The 15,551-nt window shown below is 39.6% G+C and overlaps 1 protein-coding gene across 4 annotated transcripts in view; it reads right to left on the bottom strand.

Annotated features, from left to right (window-relative positions):
• Positions 1–15,551, bottom strand: part of zswim8 (zinc finger, SWIM-type containing 8) — a 174,251-nt gene that overhangs the window by 71,460 nt on the left and 87,240 nt on the right. For 3 of the 4 annotated variants that reach the window (XR_015866487.1, XM_088422255.1, XM_088422253.1), the window contains exons 11-14: positions 14,164–14,295; positions 13,555–13,641; positions 12,412–12,591; positions 8,420–8,603 (exon numbers count right to left, since the gene is read on the bottom strand). Coding sequence is in view for 3 of the 4 variants with exons in the window: in XM_088422255.1 (XP_088278381.1) it covers positions 8,420–8,603; positions 12,412–12,591; positions 13,555–13,641; positions 14,164–14,295 (583 nt within the window). In the remaining variant the exon portion in view is untranslated. The remainder of the gene's footprint in view (positions 1–8,419; positions 8,604–12,411; positions 12,592–13,554; positions 13,642–14,163; positions 14,296–15,551) is intronic. The other variant, XM_088422254.1, reaches the window with a different exon arrangement.

Genomic DNA, 15,551 nt, shown 5'->3' with positions numbered 1-15,551 from the left:
CGGCGTTAGCGGGTTAGCAAGAACTAACAACAACTACTAACTATAAAGTGCAACCTCTACACAAACAAACACATAAACAGAATAAACACTCATTGCTTACTAAACATAGGCAGTAGCGTGCGTGATCAACATAAATGATAGTAAACTATAAATATGAGCCTACGTTGTCATTCACTATGTCACCGTAGCAAGCGAAATGACTCACAGAGAACGTAAAATAGGAAACGGAAATGCAACGCGACCCAACAAATTAAAAGCATACATTTCAAAATAAGATAAAAAACATCACGAACTCTAACGCTTCAAGAATTCTTAACATAGTTATTAACCAATATTACTTAGTTATTTGATGAATACAGTACTGTATAATGTACTTTTTTGCTTTTTTAAATTTTTGTGCATTTTTTAAAATCTTTTTTTATTTTGAAATATTTTTAATTTTTCCTGGAAAAACCGCAAAGTACTGAGACCGCGAAGTAGGAAGGATCACTGTATTTGTGTTGTTTCGCCTCCATCTACAGGCGTTTTTAGATAATTGCACTTCCATTTTACACTTACATTTTTTGTTGCCTGTCATACTGGATCCATGCAACTCGTCACTACAATGCTGGTCTGCTATTGGTCGCCGTCTGCTCACGGAGATGCTGGTTTGCTATTGGTTGGCCACACTCATTTCAAAATGGTGGAATTGTAAAGCTTTGCTCTATCGTGAGTGGTTACAAAACCGTATATATAGTGCATTTTACTGCTTAATTAAAACTTGAATGGGTTTGCCATGGGCCCCAGGATTGCTAGTGATGTTAAAGAGAGAAGTAAGAAGATGATTTATAGAGAAACAAAGCTAGAGATAATCAAGAAATATGAAACTAGACTAGCCTAAACTAGCCTTATTAGGGAATATGGGCATAAGACGTCACAAGTGAAAGCGTGAGTGAAAGCCATCAAACCTGCATTGAAAGAAGTAAGGGTGTGGCCACAGGAGGCGACCTCAGCCCTACAGGACTGCTTTGAGTCAACAGACTGGGACATTTTTAAGGAAGCAGCCACCTACAACGGCATCACAGATATTGGTGACCTCCTACATCACCAAATGCATGGACGACGTGACCCACATCAAGAGGATCACCACACGGGCCAACCAGAAGCCATGGCTAACAGGAGATGTCCACAGGCTGTTGATGGCCAGAGACAAGGCCTTCAAAGCTGGGGAGAAATCAGCCCTGAGAACAGCGAGAGCCAACCTGTCCCGTGACGTCAGGAAAGCCAAACAAGAATACACAAACAAGATAACTTCTCACTTCAAGGACAGCAAGAATGCACACAGCCTATGGCAGGGCATTCAGGCTATCACAGACTACAAACCTGCACCACAAAGCTGTGAGAGCGACATCACTCTGCTCAACAACCTAAACAGTTTCTTTGCACGCTTTGAGGAACAGAACACCACCTGCCCACAGAAAACACCACCACCTCCGCACGACCAGCCTCTGTGCCTGTCTGCTGCCAGCGTGAGGAGGACACTCTCCGCCATCAACACCCGGAAAGCAGCAGGTCCAGACAACATCCCTGGCAGGGTGCTGAAAGACTGTGCAGAGGAGCTGAAAGATGTTTTTACAGACATCTTTAACACCTCCCTGAGGCAAGCCATTGTGCCATCAGGCTTCAAAGCTGCCACCATCATACCTGTGCCAAAGAAATCCTCCCCATCCTGCTTCAACGATTATCGTCCGGTGGCACTGACACCCATCATCATGAAGTGCTTTGAACGACTAGTCAAGTTAAGCACATGTGAAGAAATTGACAATAAACTTGACTTTGACTTTGATAACAAGCGCCACTCTAAGGTAAATAAATCCTTTCTATATTTTTTATTTATGATGTTTATTATATATACGTATCACTTACCATACTATTTTGGTATCAATTTTTAATATGCATGTACAATTTTGATGTTTTTACTTCGGGTTCTAAACGCATTAGCTATTTAACATAGGTTTGGCTATCATACGGTGAATTCGCCTTACGAGTGAAACCGCAGAACGGATTAATCTCATAACACGGGGGCCCTCTGTATCAGGTAAGCATTAGACAAGGCTGTCAACTACTCTCCATAAATAAAAACGTATTTGGTGAGAATTTAATTATTTTTGATATTACGATAAAAAAACAAAAAAAAAAAAAACAAGATTGATATTACGATAAAAAAACAAACAAACAAAAAAAAAAAAACATGAATTCTCATCCCTAGAGCTATTAAGGGCCCTCAAACCGAGTAACACATTTGGGTACTGGCAGGTTATGTTAATGCAGTTCTTCTCAAATATTGGGGCGCGCTCCCCTGGGAGAGTGCGAGGCGATGGCAGGAGTCACATGGATGACCACAAGGAACAAGCTTAAACGTGAACACTTAGGCTTCAATGTTGACATTTGTTGAAAGTTTATTGATGTTGCTTTTTTTTCCTTTTGTTAATGTTAAAAAAAGAAAAAAATTGTATACTTCCACATATTTTATACATAATGACCTTATTTACAGTAATTGCAGCAAGTGGGGGTGCGTAAAATGGTTTCTCTTTACTTTAAAATAATTACTGTGGCGTTGCCCGGTGACGACCTTGGCTGGAGTGCTGCCTCATCTAGCATTTTTATCTTTAGGACGTGAAGGAAGAAAATTCTAAGAACATCGACCAATACAGGATCATTTACTTGCTGAGTACCGAAGGGAAAATCTTCTTAAGTTGAAAGCTGGTGCAGTTAACTTAACTGGGGCAGTTAAGAAAAACCGCAGGAGCCAGATACCCACCAGGGCTACTGGCAACTGCTATAGACTGGAGGTTGTCTGTCAACTTGGAGAAAAAAACTAAAGTTCCCCCAGTACATTGTCGCAACTACCCTGAGGCCAGACATCCTCTTGGTGTCAGAGCGGACAAACATCATCCTGATGGAGCTCACAGTGCCATGGGAGGACCGACTGGATGAGCCCATGAAAAAAAAACAATATGGAGGGCTGATTGTTGACTGCCGTAAGCAGAGCTGGAAGGCTCAGTGTGTGCTCATCGAGGTTGGCTGCAGAGGATTTGCAGGCCAATCACTCTATAAAACCTTGAGTGTGTTGGGCATCACCGGGAGAGAGAGAAGAGCCATCAAGAACATCACAGAGGAAGCAGAGAAAGCCTCTAGATGGCTGTGGATTAGGAGAGGAGATCCATGAGGAAAAGCAAATTCCACCTGAACACAAACCAGGTCTGATCAACCATGGCTGGGTCGCCTGAGCGAGGGTGTCTGATGTTGAAAGACCCGAGGACCCCAGGTTACATCACTGAAGATGTGTTCAGGAGCACCCCAGAGATGTATTATAACAAACAAAAGGTAAGATTGTTTCGACAGTGCGGTGAAGGAATCTGCTTCTGTGTCTTGTTCTCTGTTGTCTGCGTGTTTTTTGATTGAGTCCGACAGAATTCACTTAAATGCTCAACATGTAGTGGATGTTTTTAGTAAGATGTGTAACAAAAAAAAAAAAAAAAAAAATCTATCGGGCCTGATGGTTTGCCAGCCAAGCTACGAAAAATGTGCTCAGAGGATTTTACAGCTGCTTGCAGGTGCGGATTAATGCATAGGGTTCCCTAGGCTGCAGCCGAGAGGCCCCATGGGTGGAGGGACCCTCTGATTGGTCAGACTATTGGAGGCCAATCCCATTTTGGGTGGAATATTTGATTGGCCTCGATTGGTCCATAAAGTAAGAAAAAAAAGAAGCACCTGATTGCCAATCAGGTGACAGCACTGCTGTCACTCACATTTCCATAGTGGCAAGATGTTGAACAAAATATAAAGCGGAGAGGAAGAAAGAAAAAGGAAAGGGGCAAGTGCTTGATAAGATTCTGAAACGGACAGGATATTTCAAAGTTACTGAATCTTCTGGTTGTCCCTGTCATGACCAGCCACAGCAGGCATGGAATGTGAACGAGCAAGTTAACGTTAATGTAGCCACAACTACTGTAGCTCCAGCCCAAATAAAGTTTCTGGCGAGGCCGATGCCGCCTCACTTTGCATCTCAGAGGTGGAGTTTTGGAGGTCGACTGAGCCACCCAGCACACTGGCATGTTGTGCTGACAGTGTGCTGGCCAGCAGTTAGCCGTAGTGTGTTAGCCGTCACAAATTCTAAATCCATTGCTGCAGTATAAGATGGAAGTCAATCCTGCAAACCTTACCTGGAGATCGGATCCAGCATGCTGGGACACAGCTGATGAAAAAATGCGGACATATTGGATTAAAATGGGGCCTGTCAAAACAAAGATGCTAATGTGGCTGTATCCGAGAGAAAAACCAAAAACAATTCTTTTTCAAAATGTTGCTCACAAGAAAATTGGCAAACGGCGAAACTATGAATACAGAATGGTTTCTTTATTCCCCTTCAAAAGTTTCGAATGCAAATTATTCCGTGACAATGACTTTCAGTGGGCTTTCACTGCGGGCTACAGTGACTGAACAAATGCAACAGTGCGCCTTGCTGAACATGAAGCATTATCGAGCCACAGAAAGGCCATGGTAGCTTATGCTACACACTGTGCTGATGCTGGATGCATTGATTCAGAACAAAAGAAAAACGATTGGACAGTGAGTTTTGGTTTTAGATTTTACCAGCGTCATCAAAGACCTCTCCTCCAAGAAAAAAAAAGAATGAGAGCCCTGTGAAGCTAAAGTGTGTTTATTGGGCTTGACGGTGCCCAAAGGCTATTACAGTGCTTTTGCATCGCTGTCATTATTATCCTGATATTTGCTGCTGTTTTACTGTTTTTTATATAGAATTTGTTTCTGCCCAGCTACATAATTCGTAAGAATCTGTTATGCTTGAGGAAAACAGGGTGGTCTCAGCTGCTGCTGATGTGTTTTGGTAGAGGTAAAAATCTGGCTGAATAGCTTTCTGTCGTATTTTTGCTACAATTGAAAGTTGTTACAGTAATGCTAGTACACCTGAAATGTGTTTGGTCGAGCATGATGTATATGTAGGTGGGGTGTTGGGCCCACCGAAATATTAGCCTAGAGGCCCATGATGACCTTAATCCTCCTCTGGCTGCTTAGTGCCCCATATTCTTGCACAATCACATTGTCCATCATATGGACAATTACATTTTTTCCCAAGATCTGAAAAAAGTCTCTAATCGTCCCCATTCCTGAAGTTGCACATCCTTCTACAAATAAGGACTACAGACTCATTGGTTTGACCTGCGTAGTTATAAAGTGTTTTGAAAGAATGATTGTAAATTAACTTAAATTGAAGGTTGCATCCATCTTGACCCATTACATTTTGCGTTCAGGCCTGGACACAGTACAGGGGATGCTGTTGTTGTCATCACTCATCTTATTGGCAAACACAGAGTAACCTAAAGTGGATGCTTGTGTTCTCGTTGCTGATTTCAGCACTGTGTTTGACACGGTGCCTTCAGTTCCTTGCCAGTTCGTCAATATGAATGTCAATCCTTTTATTGTCTTATGGTTTTATTCGCTGCTAACTAACAGATCACAATAGGTAAAAGTAAATTAAATTCTTTCTTGTTCACAAAGGTGCAGCATCGGAGTACCACAATGGGGTGTGAGCTCATCTTTTCTTTTTTACTATTTATACCAATTATTGCAGGAGTAGACTGCCAAAAAACTACATTTAAAAATTTTCCAACAATACTGTTATTCTTAGTCTTCTACCTGGCAATAAAAGCCCTATGGGTTGCCTCAAAGAGATTGACTAATTTAATTTACCTATCTACCTTATTTTAAATGCTGTCAAAATAAAAGATTATTTTTTTTACCCTAAATGTGTGTGTGCACATTAACCGGTGGTTCTGGAGGGCACACATACGGAGCAGTAACTACATATAAATATTTCAGAGTCCAAAAAGACAACATGCTGAAATGGAATGTCCACGGTGACTACTTCTTCGCTAAGCTGGCCATAAGGTTGTACTTTCTCCATAGGCTCATATTTTTGGGGGTAAGCATGTTATGACCACTATGCTAGATAGCATCATAAACATTCTAAATAAACATTCTAAATATGAGATTTAACCCTTAAGTAGATGCTTCACATTGTGTTGATGTAAAAGCAAATGATTTAAATGATCTTTTCTTCCTGCTTTTATAGTTCTATTGAACAAAAGTCTAAAGGATCGAGTCTTAGCAGGATTAAGTTAAAAAAAAAAAGAAAAAAACAACTCTGTCCGCCTGTATATTATATTCTTCTTGTGTATAGTGGGATTTTTTTTTTTAAAGCAAGACTGACCTTATCATCGGAATAGCTACAAACATGCCAGAGTTTTCTATTTCCTGCACTGATTGTACCATGCTGCTATGCTGATGTGTTTTACATGTAAGTCTGTTTTAAACACTGCTGCGGTCTAAAGCATTTTGCAAGACAAATTTCCCCCTAGGGACAATAAAGTTCATCTTATCGTAATTGAGAAGCATTGGGATAACATACTGGAGTTGGATTTTTTTTTTTTTTTAATGACACAATTCAGGAAAAAAAAAACCCTACATTAATCAAATATGACCTCCAGAAAAGGCCAAACATATAGAAAAACATCTGAAAAAAATGGTCACCTTCCGATTAGGGACAGATTAGTGCTCCAGTGACATTCAGAGAATCTTGGGCTATTCAGTACGCCTCCAACCTTTCATAAATCTTGGTGATGTAAAACTGGGCCATTAATTTTTAAACTGCACAAAAAAGTACTGAAAAATAGGCTAAAAACATTCTTCCCAGTGATATATAGTACATGGTGGATCTGGTGAACATACCAAGATAAATTAAAATTTCCTCTGGCTGGTAAGTAAAGATAACATTTTGATGAAAAAAAAAAAAATTGTAGTACAGTGGGCCCCTGTGTCATGAGATTAGTCCGTTCCGCGGTTGGGCTCGAAATTCACTGTATGGTGGGCAATCTCAACCTATGTCAAATAGCTAATGCATTTAGAACCCCAGGTAAAAACATCAAAATTGTACTTACAGATTAAAAATTGGTACCAAAATAGTATAGTAAGTGCTACGTATATACAATATACATGTACACAATCAGAAAACATAAATAAAAAAGTATAGAAAGGATTTATTTACCTTTGAGTGCCGCTTGTTATGCACATATTCCCTGGTAAGGGTAGCCTAGGCTAGGCTAGCTTCGTATTTCTTGATTATCTCCAGCTTCGTTTCCATATAAATCACCGTCTTCTTTCTTTAACATCATGAGCAATCTTGGGACCCATGGCTAACCCTTTCAACTTTGAAACAAGCAGTAAAATGCACTATAAATACGGTTTTGTAACCACTAACGAAAGAACAAAGCTTTACCATTCCGCCATTTTGAAACGAGTGAGGCCGACCAATAGCAGACCAGCATCTCGATGAGATGCTGACCAAGAGCAGACCAGCATTGTAGTGACGTGTTGCATGGAGGCAGTTAGGCAACAGAACAGAAAATAAGTGCAATTACCAAAAAACGCCTGCAGATGGAGACAAAACAACACAAAAAGAGCCAACCTCCTAGGGTCATGACAGTTGTTTTTGTTGCAAAGTCGGAAAAATACCGTTAAGAGGGGACGAAAAAAAAACGAAAAAGTATTGCATGTCGCAACATGAAAAAAATGTAAGCCAGGGACGCTGTAACACGGGGGTCCACTGTATTTAGGACTGAACTTTAAACAAAACTCTCCAGAAGATCCAGTAATCTCATTGTCAAGTTACAGGTATGCTATACAGGCCACGGCTTTTGTCGACGAGTCAAAATATTTGGAATGTATCAACGTCTTGAAGCTTGTCTGACAAAGTATCAGTTGAATTGTTAAACGAGCTCCATACAGGACAAAAAATACATGGAGACACATTTTTGTCACTACTTGGTGGTGCGCTATGTATCACTGAATAATACCAAAGGGATGTCTTCAGAGTCAGGACAGGAAAACAGTTATTATAATAATTCAACACGGTCAGCAAAGTCCACCACAATGTAAATTGCATCTGATCAGAATGTCTCCTGGAAATGTCCCCTGGTGAGGTGTTCAATAAAAACAAAATCTGGGAGAAACCCAGGACATGCTGGAAAAAAAATGTCCCTCAGCTGACCTGGGAATGTTCAGAGATGCCTTTGGTAGAACTAGCTAAAGAAGCTGGGGACAGAAGAGTCCTGGCTTCAGTACTGAAACTGCTGACCCCTTGCCGGGTAGGCGGAATATGGAAGGATGGTAAACAAAGACCTAGGATGTGACCTAAAGATTTGGATAATCTTAAAACGTTGAAAAAAGTGAAAAAACAATAATAATAATAAACAAATATGCTGTTTTGCTGCACCATACCTGAAAAGAGCATCACAAAACTGGGGAGGAGAAAAAACCCATCAAGTATAAAAACATATCCTGAATTACATTGTGTTCCTACCTGGGGCACAGAGGACATCAAAAATAAAGCTGGCCAACATTATAGGAAGGACAGGTCTGTAACCGCAGTAGTTTCCATCTCTGAGCTGCTTAGCCCTCTCTCTGATGATTGACATTTCCACAAGACCCATTGGAAGTTTCTTTAACAGAGCCACAATGTCTGACTCTTGGTAAGCCAGCTTCACCTGGATAATTCACAAGGTAAGTCATGTTCCACGTGGTACACATTCAGGCTTCATGTTCATGTAGTTAAGTGAAAAAAATGTTGACTATTAAAGCTAGGGATGGAATAGTTTTTCAAAATCATCAAAACTTCTTGGTCAAACAGTTTTGGATTGGTTTAGTTTAATTCCATTCAGCCTGTTTAAGCAACATTTTTTTCCCTTGTGTGCTAAACCAAGATGGCATGCGACACGGATTGTTATGGTGGCATGTCATAATGTGCGTCATCAAAAATGAGGTTAAAGTAGGAGTCCGGTGCATTTCTCTAGGTCTTGGTTTGGCAAATATACTTAAGACTTTTCATGTATCATGGTGAACTGAACAACTGTGGCTGTGTCACGGGGGTGCGAGGCGGGTAGGAGTGCTGGCGTGGTTGTGGAGGTGGAGGACCCAAAAGCAGGGAGGCTACGATGCAGGGGCTTCATGTAATCCATATTTATTGACTTAACGAACGGGAACAAAGCGGGAAAAACAGGATGGCAAAACTCTAACTAAGGGCGCAGGCAGGCTGGCAAAACAGAAAACAAACACTACGGGCAGGCTAGCAGGAAAACACGGGGCTGACGAATGACGGGAGAGACACGACAATACGACAGTACGAAAATTCGACAATGAGACAATGATCCGACAAGGGCTGTAACGGAAACTAGGTTTAAATACATTCACACACTAATCAGAAATGCACGGCAGCTGGGCAGGGACAATAGGCAAAGGGAGCGGATTGGAGGACACGAGGGGAAGGTAACGCGGACAGGTGGACTAAATCAAAACTAACGCAGGGAGACACGAGAGCAGCAGAAGCAGGAACTATATACGTAAACAGAAAGGAACAGAACCCCTCAAAATAAACCCACAACCCAAAATCCAACAAAACAGGCTGGCTTATTCACCTTCCTAGAGGATAGTACTAGCAAATATAACTTCTAGAAAAGAAATTATATATATTTCTTATATTTTTTTTATATAGGAAATTAAAAATCTACTTTTTGTGAGTACTTGGTAGTGCTACATGTATAACCGCATTTTATGATATCAATATCATAACACTATGTTTTACATATATATGTCTCACTTAACACCAATTGGATGTTGTCAGGCTGTGAATATTTATATACAAGAGGTTTTGGACTTTACAGAGCTTGTGCGAATTATTTACAAATTCATTACAATTATTTCATCTTTTATAGCGAAGAACATCTGAAACACATTTTATGCCTCATCACAGTCATGTAGAATTTCAAAGTTTCTTTTCTGTTATTTTACATGGCCTAGACATGTTATGTACCAAATCTGAAATTAATAGGCTAAGCCAAGGAGTAAAAAGTATGAACCTTAGAAATGTGCAAAAATGGGCTAAAATTTGATATTCAAAAAAATCATAGCTCATTCTTCATATGTCTCCAACAGACTTTTTAGTATGTCCACCCATCTATCCTTTAGCTTTAGCTACCGCTTTATCCCTGGTTGGGTCGCGGATGTAGCAGCTTGAGCAGGGAATAGACTTCCTTTTCTCTGGCCACTTTATTGAGCTTCTCCGGGAGGATCCCCAGTCGTTCCCAGGTCAGTCGAGAGACATAGTCTCTCCAGCGTGTCCTGGGTAATCCCTGGGGCCTTCTCCTCATAGGACTTGCTGGGAACACCTCACCAGGGAGGCGTCTAGGAAGGATCCTAACCAGATGCCCGGAGCACCTCAGCTGGCTCCTCTCAGCGCCGTGGAGCAGTGGCTCGACTCTTGAGTCCCTCCTGGAAAACCAAGCTTCTCACCCTATCTAAGGGACAGCCTGAACACCCTGAGGAGGAAACTCATTTCCGCAGCTTACATCTCGTTTTTTTGGTCACGAGCTGTTAGGTAAGGGCAAGCATGTACCTCGACCAGTTAAGAGCGCTTCACCTTGAGGCTGAGCTCTTTCTTTACCATGACAGCTTTCTTTTCCATGACAGATCCGTACGAAGTCCGCATTACAGGAGACGCTGGAATGTCCTGTCGATCCTCCATTCCTTCCTACCCTCACTCATGAACAAGATACTTGAACTCATCTACTTGGGCAGGACTTCATCCTTGACCCGAAGAAGTAATTCCATCCCTTTACGAGTGCAGACCATGGTCTCAGATTTGAATGTGCTGATCATTATCCCAGCTGCCGCGCACTCTGCTTCAAACCGCTCCAGTGAGAGTTGGAGGTCACGCCCGTATTAGGGCGTGCGGTAACCCGTACACCTGAAGAGCCCCCCCACCAAACTACATGTTGAACGTCTTTTCCTAGTCCACAAAACATATGTTGACTGATTGGATGAACTCCATGCATCCTCAAGAATCCTCGAGGTTGCGTGAGAGTTTGCTCACCCAGACTACATGTATTTGACACTTGGAGAAGTAGTTTGACTATGTCCCTCGGTGAGTTATGTGGGGGTTCTTCGGGAGTCAGGGTACCAGAGCACACTTGATAAGGGCTGTTTGTTTCTTTTTCAACGGATGTCAAAGTTTGCTCCGCATTGCTGCTGTCAAACCTGTTTCTGGTGAGGGTCAGACTCTTGCTAATGCTCCCCTTTGTCGTGAATTCTGTTCATTGCCTTTCCAGACATAATTTTTTGGCACAGCAAAAGCAATGATTATGTCGAGTTGGTGGTCTCATCATTGCATCTCTGCTTTTATAGATGATGTAGTGCTTCTTTTAGCTATGATCTCCAACTCTCACTGGAGCTGTGTACATTCAAGTGTGAAAGTGGCTGGCATTAAAATCAACACCTTTAAAATCTGAAACCATGATCATCTTATCCAGTAAACGTACAAGTGAGTTATACATATAGTATATAACCCAAATAAAGAAATAAAAGACATATCTCTCATTGATGTAAATGAAAAACGACATAATTCAAGCATGAAGATTTTATCTAAGTATTTCTCCAAGTACAAGTCGAGGTTATTTTTTGCCCTCAGTTTCAACCCCCATATTAGTGGGTTCAATTTATAACACCATAACTCCAAAGCAGACCAATTTTCTCCACACATGTTTGTGTAAATAACATTCAAATTATACCAGGTTATGTACAAGGCTTAAAATTACAGTACAAAGTACCTCTAATTTGATATATTATGCATCTGTTGTTGTCGACAACGAGGCTGCGTGGTTATTTTTTTCGGCGGACTTTGACACATAATTATAAATTTATTTTCTGCCTTCTTTGGTCATTTCAGTTCAAGTGTGTGCTTGGAAGGAAGTTCCAAGAGGAAGTGTTTTCCCTGCGGCCCATTCCTTCACTACTTTCACCTTACATTTAAACACACTTTTCAGGGAAAGGCATAGCATTGATCTGACAACATTTCCAGTTTTCTTTCTCAAACACACCTGATTCAAATAATTAAGATTATTTTCAAGCTCCAGCGGAGCTTGTTGATGACCTAATGGTTTAAATCAGGTGTGTCGGGAAAACTGGAGAGAAAACTGGAAAACATGCAGGACACCGGCCATCGAGGGCCGGAATTGCCCACCCCTGAAAGAAGATAAGAAGATATTTAATTATATATATACTGATTGTTAACTGTCTGATGAAACTAGCATAGGCCCTTTAATTGTTCTATTGGAATTGCATATTTATAAGCATATTTAGGATATCAAAAGACAGTAGAAACAGGCCATGCTAATTCAATGAATTCTTTAGGGATTTGCCCATGCCATCTGAACACATCTGCTGAAAACAAATTTAAATTGACCATTTTAAAGTCATACTTTAACATAAGGAGTGATTTCATAAAATAGATTAGGTAGGAACCTCTAAGGCTTTTGTTGATGCTGGTGGTCTCTGGAGTTCCAAGGAGAACAAGCCGGTGTTGAAAGCCAGATTATGGTGTTCCCGTCGATCACTGAGGACAGTGACAAGGAACGCTGCTTTAGACAATGTATTGGTGGCTATCTCTGTCTGTCGGCCCGTTGACACTTTGTTCTTCTTAATCTGAATAAAAACAAAAGCCAAAGTGAAGACTTAATACATACTCACTCAAACACATGCACATACACACAGACACACACACATGCACTTAAGAAATGTACACTTATCTGTAAATACATTCTTAGTATAAGTGGTAGCTTCATTATATAGAAGAGGGGTAATCAATTGATCAGTTGTCTATTAATCTATTCATCCATGAATTTTTTTATACTTATACATATATATATATATGTGTATATATACACATGTATATATATATATGTGTATATATACACATGTATATATATATGTGTATATATACACATGTATATATATATATATATATATATATATATATATATATATACACATGTATATATATATATATATATATATATATATATATATATATATATATATATATATATATATATATATATATGTGTATACACACACACACACACACATACATACATACATACATACATATTATATATATATATATATATATATATATATATATATACATACATACATATATATATATACATACATATATATATATATATATATATATATATATATATACATACATACATATATATATATACATACATATATATATATATATATATATATATACACACACACACACACACACACACACACATAAAAAAGATGGAGAAACATTTTGTGGACAGAAAGAGATTGTTCTCTTTTCTTTTGGGTCTAAGGGCCACAGACATTGTGTCAGACGACCCACAAACACTGAATTCAAGCCACAGTACACTATCAAGACAGTGAAGCATGTGGTGCAAGCATCATGATATGTTTCTCTTATTTTGTTGTTGGGCCTATTTATCGCATACCAGGGATCATGGATCAGTTTGCATACATAAAAATACTTAAAGAGGTCATGTTGCCTTATGCTGAAAGGGAAATGCCCTTGAAATGGGTGTTTCAACAAGACAACGACCCCAAACACACCAGTAAGCAAGCAGCTTCTTGGTTCCAGACCATCAAAATCCAAGTTATGGAGTAGCCAGCCCAATCCCCGGACCTTAATCTAGAAAACTTGTGGGGTGACATTAAAAATGCTGTGTCTGAGGCAAAACCAAAAAATGCAGAGAAATTATGGAACACTATCAAATCATCCTGGGCTGGAATACCTGTTCAGAGATGCCAGAAGGTGGTCGACTCCATGCAACACAGATGTGAAGCGGTTCTCAACAGTGGCTATACAACTAAATATTAGTTTAGTGATTCATATGAATGCTGAATCCTGGATATTTTTCAGTTCATACGGTAAATATTTTGGTTTGTACAGTGAAATGCAGACACTGCTATTTTTTAGAACAGCCTGTTTTTTTAACAGTTCATTTTTCTTGATTTTCTGTAAAGTAATTAACAAATTTCTGCTTTTTTTCTTCATGTTTTCATTTAGAATATAATGTGCAGTGTTTTCAATGCATGGAAAAAAAAATTAAAATGATTTTGGGCTTTACTCAATGTTTTTAAACAGGCTGCTATTATTTTGAATACAATTGTATATTTGAAAAAAACATTTTAAAGTTACATGAAACTTACTGAACTTACTTTTGTCTGAGGCTGTTCCACTTTGAGGTCTGGAGGGTTTGCCAGAATCTCGTTTGCTAAATCCACTGCCAGTTGACATGCTTCTTCATCGTATCCATGAGCATATAGAGCCTCAGCACAGGCAAACAGCACCTATTCAAATGAGATTATTTTGGGTGATTATATCGAAAGAATAACATGTACAAGTTTAATATGTCTTGTGGCCACACTGGAACTCAAATGACTTTTGTCTTAAATCAACTTTACTATTGTCCGGCACCCACAACACCCCAAACTTGATGAAATGGTATCACCTCAAAGTGTTTGTAAAGTGAATGGGAAAAGACAATCCACTTCTCAAATCTTAAAACATGAGCATGCTAACAGGCAGAGAATTTCATCCAAAAACTCTCCCTGGAATTTGCGATCAAAATCAAAAGTTTTCACCCAGCGTTCAGTCTTGACAGTCAACAAATTAATAAGAAATTCCTGCTGGCAGGAGGTTACTCCAGCAACAAGAAATCAGACTTGGACTTTATGAAATAGGAAGCCATCTCACTGCCAAAAAACCCCAAACCAAAACAAAAGATGGGAATCAAACTGAGAAACATATTTGCTTTACCGTCACTGGACCAGCAAGCTTTGGTGGATCTCTGCACTAGTGAAAGATATGAAGGTGACAGGGCCACAACAACACTGATAAAAAATGATAAAACCTTATCTTCGGGTCAAAAGCCTTTGGGCACGTAATCAGATTCTGTTTTCAATCTTTATTTTTGTTCTACATATGAATGCACCTTGTGGAAATGGACACGCAAAATCCAGCTATAACGCATCTTTATACTCTGCACAGTTTGTGTCACAGTTACCGGTAGCTGATATTCTGCCAGACTATGAGAGGCAGTGACAAGTGAAAAGTGCAAATGAACAACACTACTCCTTTTTTTTTTAAACTTAGCATTTATCAATGATGAAAAAAAGAGGAATATGTTTTTACTATCTTGAGAAAAAGAAAAAAAATGCATTCTTTTTTTCTGACTAGATCACCACTTTTTCCTTTGCACCCTTTCTTGTTTTACATAACTCTCATCTTGCAAGTCTTTTTAATTGAATACTTGTCTCTCCTAAGTTTGCAAGCAGTTTTGTTCAAAAAGTTGTTCACAAAATTTTGATAGTGATGGACGGGCTTCATGAACCTAATTATGCTAATGTGCAGCTTTAAATCATCTGCCATGTTTTTCCCTGTGGGATCATCCATGTGTTTTAAAAATTTCAGGAGGTATGCAGTATTGAAAATATGTCCCAAGTGAAAAGCACACAGAGGGGTGTTGCAGAAATGCTGTCATTTTGCCATGTGGAGCTGTGCGGCCCTCACACGCATCCACCTTAAACCTATCTTAAAACAACTT

This window comes from Hippichthys cyanospilos, chromosome 8, assembly GCF_059441005.1.
Source record: "Hippichthys cyanospilos isolate Australia breed blue-spotted pipefish chromosome 8, RoL_Hcya_1.0, whole genome shotgun sequence".
NCBI lineage: Eukaryota > Metazoa > Chordata > Actinopteri > Syngnathiformes > Syngnathidae > Hippichthys > Hippichthys cyanospilos.
This window is presented reverse-complemented; position numbering and strand designations above follow the sequence as displayed.